The sequence below is a fragment of the Eublepharis macularius genome, chromosome 1 (genome assembly GCF_028583425.1).
Source record: "Eublepharis macularius isolate TG4126 chromosome 1, MPM_Emac_v1.0, whole genome shotgun sequence".
Lineage (NCBI taxonomy): Eukaryota > Metazoa > Chordata > Lepidosauria > Squamata > Eublepharidae > Eublepharis > Eublepharis macularius.
Window position 1 is genome coordinate 44534368 of NC_072790.1, and position 12398 is coordinate 44546765.

The 12398-nt window shown below is 44.7% G+C and overlaps 1 protein-coding gene across 2 annotated transcripts in view; it reads left to right on the forward strand.

Moving 5' to 3' along the window:
• SMC6 (structural maintenance of chromosomes 6) overlaps positions 1 to 12114 on the forward strand; it is a 69037-nt gene extending 56923 nt beyond the window's left edge. For both annotated transcript variants that reach the window (XM_054975619.1, XM_054975626.1), the window contains exons 25-27: positions 5425 to 5577; positions 6443 to 6540; positions 8761 to 12114. In XM_054975619.1, coding sequence (XP_054831594.1) covers positions 5425 to 5577; positions 6443 to 6540; positions 8761 to 8869 — 360 coding nt within the window. In that variant the 3' untranslated portion in view covers positions 8870 to 12114. The remainder of the gene's footprint in view (positions 1 to 5424; positions 5578 to 6442; positions 6541 to 8760) is intronic.
• The last annotated feature ends 284 nt before the right edge of the window (positions 12115 to 12398 follow it).

The window sequence follows — 12398 nt, forward strand, 5'->3', positions numbered from 1 at the left end:
TCGGTGTCAGAATAAATTAAAACATCATCAAGGTACACCACCACCCCTTTGTACAGAAATTCATGTAGAACTTCGTTTATCATGGACATGAATACAGACGGGGCTCCCGTCAATCCAAAAGGCATAACTAAGTATTCATATTGTCCGAGGGGCGTATTAAACGCGGTTTTCCACTCATCCCCTGCCTTGATACGAACGTGGAAGTAAGCATCTTTTAGATCTAATTTCGTAAAGATCTTACCTTGGGCCACGACGTTGAGAAGGTCTCGGATGAGCGGTATAGGATAGGCGTTGTTGGTGGACACTGCATTTAGTCCTCGGAAATCCGTGCACAGTCTGAGTCCCCCATCCTTCTTTTTCACGAAGAGAACTGGAGCGGCGTGGGAGCTAGAGGCTGGGCGGATGAACCCTCGTTGGAGGTTGGTGTCGATGAATTTCCGGAGCTCTTCACGTTCATGGAGACTCATGGGATAGAGTCGTCCTTTAGGCAATGAGGCTCCGGGTAAAATTTCCACCGCACAGTCCGTTCGTCGGTGCGGGGGTAGAGTATCAGCTTCCTCCTCCGAGAAAGCATTTAGAAAAGGCCAGTACGGTTCGGGTATTTGGTTGACTTCTTCTTGAGTGAGGAGGGCCTTTTCTTTATAAGTTGGGTCTTCGCCCCAGTTTTGATTCCAACGGTGATTTTTACAGTTGGCATGATTGAAGGTAATACATCCTTGAGCCCAGTCTATGTAGGGATTGTGATCACATAGCCATTTGCTGCCTAGAATTAACGGGTACTTGGCAGTAGAGCTGATGACAAAGGACCTCTTTTCCCAATGTTGTCCCATGCCTGTGATCACCGGGATGGTTTCAGTCGTGACCGGATTCATGTTGGTACCATCCATTTGTTCAAAAATTACTGGATTTTGTAAATCCCGAGTTGGTAAGACCAGTCCATTGACTAGAGCTGGGGCTATGATGTCTCTTGAGCAACCCGAGTCAATAAGAGCTTGCACCCGAATGTGCATTTTTCTCTCTGGGTTGATTAGAGTCACTGGCATGAATAAAATGGACCCAGGTGGCCGGTTCCGTGCAGGGACGGGCTTGGGGCGGATCTGTCGTTTGGGCCCTTTTACGACAGATCCATCTCGTTTCCCGACTGGGGACTTTCTGGATTGACTTCTGCAGATGGGGAAGCGGGATCGTATTCCATAACTTCTTCCGCTTCCAGCCCTCTTTCTGAGGCTGGCCTTTGGGAAGCGCCGCGGCCTCTGTTTGCTCGTGGAGCTGGAGTCGGGCGTTGGAGCGTAGGGAACGGAGCAAGGGTTGGACGTCGTAATTGAAGCGGAGGTCTTTGCACAGGCCGGTAGGGGCATTGTGCTGCAAAGTGACCAGCCTGTCCGCATTGCAAACACAGCCCTTGTTGCCATCTAGCATCTCTCGCTCCACGGGTGGCGTAACTTGCTCCCCGAGCTCCCTTCTGTAAGGTCAATGGTCTTCTTTGTCCCGTTTGTTGTTGTTGCTCAACCAAACGGACTTCTAAAATGCGATTCTCCACTTCGCAAACAAGTTGAATCCAACCTAACAGCGTAGGGGGATTGTCTTGCATGAGGGCTCTGTCCAAAAGTCTCGGATTAAGTCCTTGTTTGAACAGAATAATTTTTGTGGACTCCTCACACCTGGGGCACTTGGCAGCCAATTGTCGGAATTTTGTGATATAGTCTCTCGCTGACATGCTGCCCTGCTTAATGGCTTGCAATTCTGTTCGGGCCCTGGTTTCCTCTAAGGGATCTTTATATTGTGCTCTAATAGCATCTACCAACCCCTGGAGAGTATCGAGTTCTGGGGCCCCGATATTATATAGTCCTACGTACCAGTCCGCTGCTTTCCCTTGTAAGCGGGAGCCGAGATGTTCAATTTGGCTGGCCTCGCTGCCGAAGAGGTGTCCCCACCGGTTGAAGAATTGCACGACTTGCACAAGGAAAAAGCCCAGTTTGGAGGGATCCCCATCAAAAGTGGCGTCCAGTTTCACCCAACCCATTGGGAGGTCTTGCCTCGGAGCCGGTGCTGGGTAGAAGTCCGCCGGAAGCATCAATGGCACTTGAGGTATGGGGGGACCCGGTTGTGCTGGCGGTGCTGGTTGCGCTGGCGGCGGCATCACCGGTTGAGCCGGGGGTAGCGGCCTCGGCTGGGCTGGTGGCGGCAGTCTGGGTCGGGCAGGCGGCTGCAATCTCGGTCTGGCTGGTGGCAATGCCGGAGGTGCTGGCCGTAGCGGTTGAGGTGCTGGCAGTTGAGGTTGGTGTGGCGGAGTAATGATCGGCCGCGGAGGGGTGGGTTGGTGGGGTCGTAGTGGTGTAGGCCCCATCGGTTGGTTCGGAGGTGGTCCTACGGGCTGTTCCAGTGGCAAGCGTATCGGCTGCAGCGGCGGGGTTAGTTGTGGTCGAAGCGGAAGGGGCCGCAGCGGCGAAGGCCGAATGGGTGGAAGGCCGCGCGGGCTTGCCCCTCCAGGCGTTGTTGTTCTGGGAAGCATCGGCTGACCTTTTGGCGCTGGTAGACCATCTCCCGGAGGTTGCCCGACGGGAACAGTTTCGCGCGGTTGACCAGGGGTTCCCTCCCCGGATGGAGCCGCGGGTGCTCCCGCTTGGTCCGGCCGGACCGTTATAGGGGAAGTATGGGGGGGTATCACCGGTGTATCACTTGGCTTTTCCTCCCCTTCCGTAGGCCTCTCCACGGGGGTCTCGTCTGGCGGCACATCCCCTCCCGTGATAGGAGTATCGCTGGGAGTCTCACCGGGTGGCACAACCGGGTGATCCCTTCTCGGTGGAATTTCCCGCTGTGTGGGAAGTTCCTTGGGTTGTTCTCCCGATTCGCCAGGATAGGTGCCCCCCTCGCCGGTAGGTGACGACCGCTGCTGAACTTCCTCCATCGGATAGGAGATGACACTTTGAAGGGTAGCTATCTGTATCGCCATCTCTTCAGGAGACAGTCTTTCTCCTGCCCCCATTGAGGAAATTAAATGAATGGCGTGAGCCAAACTTTCTTCCATGTCCAACAGCTTAGCTTCTAATTGTTGCATTCGACTTGGCCCTGGTTGTTCGCTCAGGGAACCTTCATTCGCTGTACTCACCGGGGAGAAAGGGCCCCACGGAGGAGGGTCCCCTTGGACTATTCGCGACCTCGCGGCTAGAATTCCCTTGGCCATACCCGTCACGGCCGAGATGCTGGTATCTACCGCATAGGTGCGACCTTGTATCTGCTCCCAACTTTGTACAGGGACTTCCGTTGGCTCTTTCCACGGAGCAAGTTCGGAATAATCCCAACTCAGGGCGCCGCGGCGAGACGTGTCCCCCTCCATCTGCTCAAACGTCCTGTTCCAATATCGCCATGGTTGGCTGCTGTCTAGTTCCGGGACGGTTTCCAGGCTTCGGCGCCCGTCCATCGAGACTCGTGGATGGAGTCCACCTGCCCGGCGCTCTCTGGTTTCTCGGGGTCTGGCTCCCCACTCCGACGGGGTGGGTACCGAGATCAAGGGGAGAGCGGTTGCTTTCGGCCTTGCCCCGAGGTTGCCTTCGGTCTCGTTCCGAGTACTGAAGTCAATGAGAGGCAGGGTAGAAGTGGAGGCTCCGGTTCCGTTCCCGGTTGCTCCCAGCTCCTGGGAGTCTTGGGTTTGCACCGGTTGATTGTCGGGAGACGCATACGGATCAAACAAAGGATCCCTGTCCGGGACAACCTTGGATTCCGCTGGGCCCGACTCAGACATGATTGGTAACAAAATGTCAGACTGTGGCTAGATAAGGTACTCTCTGCAAGATTCCCTTTAGAAGCAAGAATAAGTCCAATGTCTGGCAAAGGAAGCTTTATTGCAGAAAAGGTCCATTATAGTCCACTGTCCTGAATAGGAGACTCAGGATGGTACATGATCATTGTTACCAATGAAGAGCAAGCATAGGATACAGAGTAACAATACCCATCTGGAACAGCCTCCCCCCACAGTTCTCAAAACAACATCTTTCAGTCCTGGGAAGCTGCTCTCCTTCAAGGCCAATGCCTGGTGGAACGGTGTTAGACAAAACAGTCCTCTGGTGGGAATGCTGCCTGGGAACTGGTGCACCTGAGGAGAAAACACTTAAACACTAAAAGCATTAGAAAATGGAGTCAGTATAGTTAAGATATATACTGGACCTGACATCCACTATGCTGGGTGATCTTAGGCCAGTTGCATATTCTCATCCTAATTTACCTCATGGGGCTGCTGTGAGGATAAAATGGAAGAGAGGAGGATTTTGTAAGCCACTTCTGGAGAAAAGCAGGGTGAAACAAATGACATTATATGAAGCTGGATCATCCTTGTCTACATACATGTTTACACTCAAAGAATGTGAATAGCTTAGTGAGGCAGGACTTCCTTTTAAGGGAAGCTATACTGATTTCCTTTTCATCAAAAAAAATTTCTTCTATGTATTTAACAATTCTATCTTTAAGGACCCTTTAAAGTAATTTTCCCAGGCCAGCCATTAACCTAACTAATCTGTAGTTTTCTGGTTGTCCCAATATCCCTGCTTAAAAATTGGTGTAATGTTGGTTATTTTCCCTTTTTCGGGCACAGAGGCTAATGTCAATGACAAAATACATAATCGTGTTAGAATATCATCAGTTTAATTGTGCTTCTGTATGTATACTGTCTGGACTCAGTTTGTTCTAATGTTTCTAATAATGCATTCCATAAAATTTTGCTTTTGCTTGTCTTACTGATATCTTGCATTTCTTTAGCCAGAGTTTGTTCTTGATCAAATTGCCCCCATTTGCTTAAAGAAAGCCTTTTTTGTCTTTTATAGCTGCTTTAACTTCCATTTGTTAATTGTGCTAGCCTCTTCTTTCCATTGTTTCTACCCTCCCTAGTAACAACATACGTTTTAGCTGAGCTTTGTCACTGTGGTTTTAAATAATCTCCAAGTGTCCTGAAGAGATTTGATTTTCCCATCTCTTTTTTTTACTTTCTTTTTAACTACTCCCTTCATCTCTGGGAACTTGCCTCCTTTGGAGTTAAATGTGGCTGTGTTGGACTTCTTTGCAACTCGGTAGCTCATAGTGTTCTTTAGCAGTTCAACTACTTTTACCTTCTGCATCCATGAACTACGTTGAAGTTCATATTGTGTGTGTGTGTGTGTTTGACTGGTAAGTCTGTGTTGAGCAGCTAGAGTCAGGTTTTTCTTTCCAGCTGGTATCCATTTGAAATGGGGGAGAGGATCACTCTTGAGTACACAGAGCAGAAATGAATGGAAGGAGTCCCCAAACGCAGGATGCATTCCTTCTCATAAAGAGCATGATCTCTCCTAATGTGAATATGGACTGCCATGTTAAAGAAATTTTCTCTCTTTTGGAAATGTGTATTTTTTATATAGTTTCTAATAACAATACTTCTCTTTCTTTATAAAAATGAAGGTCCAGCCTGGAGAAGGAAACAAGGCTGCTTTAGATGACATGAAGTCTTTATCCGGGGGTGAACGTTCCTTCTCTACCGTGTGCTTCATCCTTTCCCTGTGGTCAATTGCTGAATCTCCTTTCAGATGCTTAGATGAATTTGATGTCTTTATGGTATAGTTTTAATGTGCTTGTTCTAATACTTATTCTAATATGCTGCTTTTCTTCCATCACAAAACTTGCAGTGAAATATATAAGATTGCCAGAGGTCTCCCCATCCAGGCATTTGCAGACTTATACCTGCTTAACTTCAGTAGAACTGTTTGTATCATGTGCTTTTCCCCTGGAACCAAAGATTGTTTTTAAGTTATACTAGGTTGCCATACTGGAGAGTCGTAGTCACCTGTCGCACTAGGTAAGAGCATGGTGCAGATCTGGAATGTGGCAAGGGACTGGAGGGATGCAAGTAACCCACCAGAACCCGTGGTTGTATCTGTTGTCTTAAACCTCAGCACCTATACATGAAACTGGAATTCTTGGAATGGTTGACCAAGGTGGTGAAGGGCCAGCAGGAGAAGGAAATGTTATCAACTTTCATCTGTACTCTTCCTTTAAGCCTCATGTGCATCCTATCAAACACACATCCATACAAATCATACACACCACATCCATACAAATCAAATGTAGATGTGTATTTTGCCCAGCAGGGCTAATGGCTTGGAGGGCAGGGAGAGAAAACCATATGTATGGAGACAGGTTTAGCCCACCTCCCTGTGGTGCTGATTGAAGCAAATGTGGAGCTCCCCCACTATGTGTAAAAATGTCATGAATCCCCCTGTCTCATGGTAGTTCAGTGCTCAGAGAGATGTAGACCATGCTCAGGTTCACCACATACAAGGGAGTCTAGAGACATTACACACCCACCTCCCAGTGGCACCTTTGTTCTTTGGATCTCCCTTGGTCTGCAACATGGGTTATATTTAAACTTGAATTAAATTTGTTTATAGACACGCTTCATAGTTTTGTTTGTATGTTTTAGGATATGGTTAATCGAAGAATTGCAATGGACATGATGCTTAAGATGGCAGATTCTCAACATTACCGTCAATTTATTTTGCTCACCCCACATAACATGAGGTGATTTGTTCATCAGTTTTTTTGGCTTGTTAAAATTAATTGTCCTTTCAGACTCTCTGTGAGATACCAGCAGCAGTTCTTTTTCATGTGCCCTGTCTAATATTTTAGTAGGGATTTTTCTCTTCTGTGTCCTATTGCAGTGTTACCCAGTCTGTGGGTTGGGACCCAAAAGTGAGTGTTGAAGCCTCTGAAAGTGGGTCGCAAGACAGCCATCTCCAATGGTGTCTTCTGCAATTTGCGTTCTTCTCTTTCTCTCCTTTTCTTCCTTTCCAGTTTCTTATGTTCTTGCCTCGCTCTCCCCATTTGCAACAATAATGAAGGGGGAAAAGTTGTGGCAACTAGTAACATTTCAATAGTAGCTGGAAGAAAGGGAAAAAAAGGCTGGAGAGTAGGTGGGACCTGTTCAGTAGATGGAAAAGTGAGAAGAGGAGAGAGAGAAGTGTGTGTGAGTGCAGGTTGTGTCTTGACACTTCTCCTTCAGCAGCTGAATCTCTTGCTCAATTTGCAGTGCCTCACTGCCCTCTGCCTGCTGTGGCAGACGTACGCCATTAAGCCACTTGCCACCCGCCTCTTTGCCAACATTGCCATCTTCCTTCATCTCCTCAACCCTATGCCTTTCCCTCTCAGTGCCTTCTCAGTCTCTTGAGCTAAGGCCTGGATGGCTAACTGTATGAAGTAAATGTGGATTTGAGAACCACTGTCCTATTGTGCACATCTTTTGTGTTGCCAGATACACTGTTTGGTATTTAGCCACAAGACTCAGATTTGCATCTCAGAGGCTTGCAATGGGTAAACATTTGGAATTATGTCAGTGGGAATATTGAATTGGAGAAATAAAGGGATATACGAAACTATAGAAATCTTTTCCACTGCAATTTTAATTAAAAAATACACGGAAGTATCAAATAGAGAGTTGGATTAAAACTGAATAGAAGGAATTCATGGAAGCAGATCTTGCATTCCCTCCAAGTTTGCTCCTGCATTCCCCCATGTGTATTGTCCTCCGTGTTCTTTGATCTTCAGCACTAGCTGAAGTGTTCGTACACATGTGTCAAGTGGGGGCTGTGGGGGGGGGAGAAATCAGCTTCTGTGAAAGTCATAAGAGTTTTGGTACAGCTCAAAATATATAAAAAGACATAAAATGAGATACTTAAACTAGTGAAATATTGAACTTCAACATATTCCTTGTATTCAATATATTCCTTGTATTCAAACCATCAGTCATAGAATTATTAATCAAAAATACTCAAAAGAGCCAAGTAACTTGACTGGTCAAAAAAGGGCAGAGAATATTGCTTGCGGCCACAAACCAATCTCTGAGTTGAAAGTTGTTGAAGCAATGGGGCACAGTGTTGCATAAAATTATTATTATCTGTTGGACTCATTCATGTTCCAATTTCTTATTTTTACAGGAGTCCATTTACTGGCTTGCCATAAGCTAATAGCAGAATAATGGTAGCAATATACACCTTTCAAAAGTTTATGGATATTGTCTTATGGCTCCATTCTAATTTAAAGATCATGCCAAAGAACATGTCAAAGGGATCTTGAACAGTCTCTTTCCTTTGCGATTGCACCGAAAGACTGCAGACACTAGCTTTAAATATAGCAAGAGCTGATAGTGTGCATGGCATCTGCCAAATGGAATGGAAACTCTACTTAAAAGGGGCGGCTGGGGGGAAGAGTCTAAATATTTTTTTTAGTAGAACATCACCTGAACCAGAGAAGGAGAATTGGACAGAAGTTATTCTATTCCAAACCTAGAACTAATAGTACAAGCATACTACTTAAGTGAAATCAGCTCCCTCGAGCGTAAGAATTTCAGAAATACCACGCTGATTTTGATACATACATTTGATTGGGCAGAAAGGCAGGATACAAATATTACAGATAAATACATTTTAGTAGAATACTAACCAGAACTTTAAGACTTCAGCCTCTAGGACTGTCAAATGGACTTGTGCTACATCTTCTCATACGGTTTGTTCTTAACTGCCACAACTGCTATATATAGATAACGTTACATTCCTTGCCAAAGCAACTAAGAAGTTCAGTATGAAAATCTTGATTAAAGTAATGTGTATATCATTTAGTGAGGATTTGAACAGTAGTTTAAAGTGTCATGACCAATTTAGTTAGATCAGAAGCGAACTAGCATGGTTGAAGTGTAGAAGTTGCTCAATGAGAAACCATTATTTGATTAACTTTGTTCTGTTTTAGTTCCTTGCCTACAAGTCGGTTTATTCGAATCCTCCGAATGCAAGACCCTGAGAGAGGACAAAGCACACTGAATTTCCTCTGTAGAGGTGAAGAAGATGAAGAAGAATGAGTACCTTAATTATGTACTGCACATCATTGTTGACTTAACACATCTTATCTTTTGCACTTTGCATTGTTGACTTAACGTGAATTATCGTTTGCAGCTATTTTGTTCAGTGCCATTAAGTTGACAATAAAGTTTTTTGCACCTGTAATAGCAAATGTATAAGCAAATTCTTGTCCATGATTTTCCAGTATTAAATAAAAGGTCAATCTTTTCTGTGATGCAAGCAGTATCACATACTGATCTTATGTTTAGAACAATAGGCTTTTCTGGACTCATAGACATTATACTAATTTTTAATATCTTCAAGAATTTCTAAAAGCAATATTACTAGATAGTTGGCAAGCTGGATAGTACTTAATACATCTGTCACTTCTGAATACCATATGAAGCGACCAGCCAAAAGGTCTAGAGATGGTGCTTTCCTGTGGAAACCAACCTAACGTGAAATGAGAGAACTGAACTAATGTGGACATCTCTTTCAGAACCGAATTGACTGGCTGTAGGAATTAGATTTAATGGACCTGGGGTTTTTTTTTGTGTAAATAGTTGTAAATTATTGCTCTTCTAGTTTGTAGTTTTATTAAGTTTGGTTTCTATTAATAGACACCTTGAGGACATTTTAAGGCATTTTAAGACAACATACAAAAATTCTAAATAAAGTACTTTACCAGCACACCTTTTCCAACATATATGTCCAGGTATCATTTTCAGCATCTGTGCTAAGACCATACAAGTTGAAAAGATCATTCCAGCCTTCTTAATACGTTGCTATATGTGTACTTTTCAGTGATGTTAAGCCAAAGCTTAATATAACTTCTGGCAATACGTTCTTTCTGATGCCTCTTAGTCAAAAAAGTGTTCCTTAAAAATTAATTGCATAGGTTCTTCTATTTCAGTCCAATGAACCCTTGTAATAAAATCAAATTGGAGCATAGAAATCTAATGCAGGTCAATATTAGATAATCTTAGTGCATCATCTTTCTAATGTCCAATCTGTGTATTTTCCCTTTGTCAATCTGGAATGCTTTCTAATCAGATATTAAACTCATCTGTTCCCATTAATTGGATTGGATCCATTGTTAAATTTCCAGTAAAAGACTTTTGCTCAATCCCTCCTTCCACTGCAGATTCACCTCTCGTGTTGCCCCTGGAGGTTCCATGTCTTTCACGCCCAGCATTTTGGAAAGCCCTTTGGACTGCAGCAGAATGTGGCAAGAAAGACCGTTCTTGCTGATGGAAATCCACTGGAGCCAACCCATTATTTCTAGCTAAAATAGTGATTGACAAACATTACATTAGGTAGAAAATGCTTTGTGATCATTTGTGGATGTCTACAAGGAAGCCATTGGAAGTTTTCTCCCCTCTCGACCAATAGGGTGAGACTGCTGAGTTCTGGCATATGTACATTCTTGTCCATTTGGATGTATACGAGACTGCTCATTTAGCCCTTACACTGAGAGTTACAGCCAGAGAGTCAGTTTACCTCCTCACTCTGCTGTTTGGGAGAGCTTGGATGGGGTGTGCTCCTCATCAGACCAGTAGTCCATGTAGTCCATCATTACGTTTCACACAGCAGCACACCGGTTGCCGTGGAGAGCCTACAAGCAAGGCATAGATGCCAAGATGTTGCCTCCTGGCACTGAGTTTCAAAGACTTACTGCTGAATATGGAAAGTTCCCTTTAGTTGTCATAGCTAGTAGCCACTGTTGGATCTATCCTCCATAAATCTGTTTAGCCCCCTTTTAAAACCATTTATGCTCATGGCCATCAGTAATTTCTTCTTCCAGGGCTGGGGTGTTTTTTTTGTTTCTTTAATTGATGTTCAGCTATTTTCAGTGTTTCTGGGTGACAAGCATTATCAGTCCTCAGACAACTTTGCTTCTTTATAAATTAAAAAGTACATATTTTTCTGCGCACATGGAACAATGTTTTTGCATATGTAGAGTCCCCTCCATGATTAAATGGTGATTCCCCCAAAGAATTAAGGAACACAGGAAGGTAAAGGGGTAAAGAAAGTAATTTATTCTGTTTTCCTCCCCTTTCCAATTCATGCTCTACATTTCTTCCTGATAGCTCACCTTTTTCTTTCTTGCCTCTGTCACAGGGACATAATGCAAAAGTGCTGAGCAGGAAGCCAGACTAGGGTGATCCGTCACTTTCCCCCAACCCAAACAGGATGTAAAGAGGAGCTGGGAAGATTTTATAGTTCTGTAGTGATTTTTAGAGTGCAGAAAACTGAATCCCTAGACATTATGGCCCAGGATATTCAGTTCCACTTCAATCCATAGAAACAATCATGAAGGCTTGCCTAGCAGCTCCCAGGAGCTGTCGGGCAGTAGGGGTGTAGACAGGTTTCTGTTGCTCCCCTGCATCTCCAGAGGCAGTCTGTAGTGGTACCTGTAGAAAACTGTTGTACACTCAGAGTCAGTTTTGGTGAGCCGCAGTTATTCCATCATGGGCCCAGGTTGCTTTGCAGGCCAGGCCTGATCATTCTTTACTGTTTTGCAGGGCTCATTTTGAGGGGGAACGCACAGGAATGCAGTTCCAGTAGTTCTCCAAAGAGGTCACGTATCAGGTGGCCACGCCCACCTGATTTTCGGCCATTTGGGGCCCATTGCGGCCTGGATTGGGGCCGAAACAGCCAGGATAGGTGATGGCAGGGGGTGTGGCATGTGCAAACCAGTTATGCTAATGACACACTTATGTTGATGTCAAGGGGTGTGGCATATGCTAATGAGTTCCTGCAGCTCTTTTTCTATGAAATGGCCCCTGCTGTTTTGGCAACATAGGATGTTTTTCTCTTAAAAACATGTTTTTCACCTTAATATCCATGTTATCTAATAATGGTGTCCTGCTATTACATTTGGGAGTGGGATGTTTACAAGTTAAACTATGCATTTGATACCGGTTGTTTAAGGGAGGATCGTAGCACTCTTCATTTTGGATGCTTGCTACCTACTGTTTATCAGTTGGCCTTGAATGTATCACTCCTCTCACAGGCCAGTTAGGGGAAAACGTGCACAGGTGTAGCCATGCCACTTAAAACCTATATTAAGTATTAGAGACTCCTCCCCCCTCCCCCACTGGTGAACCTCAGCTCAGGCTGAACCATGGAGCAGAACTGTGCTGCAGGCCAGAGCCAGGGGTCCACCCATTGTCATTTCCCAGGGTTCCCAACAGCAGTATAGGGGTGTAAGCATATTCTGTTTTGTACTTGCTAATTTTTTCCTGTGAATTATCAGAGGGATTTAATAAATCTATTTTCCTTCAACACGTGCGTTTATTGACTTCAAATCCAAAAGAATGTATTGTCCTACTCATACTTGCTAATCATATTACACCTTCCCAGCTTGCTTGGGTTGAGCTGTGAAGATGTGTGTGTGTATGGGGTGTGTGTCTGCCTGAGAAACATGATGAGAACATAAATAAAAAGGTTCAGTCTTAGGTTATGTATATGACAATATTAAAACATTAACATTTTAGGTTATAAACCGGGTCTTTTTTGGTAAGTGCTGTGTGCATTCATGGTGCT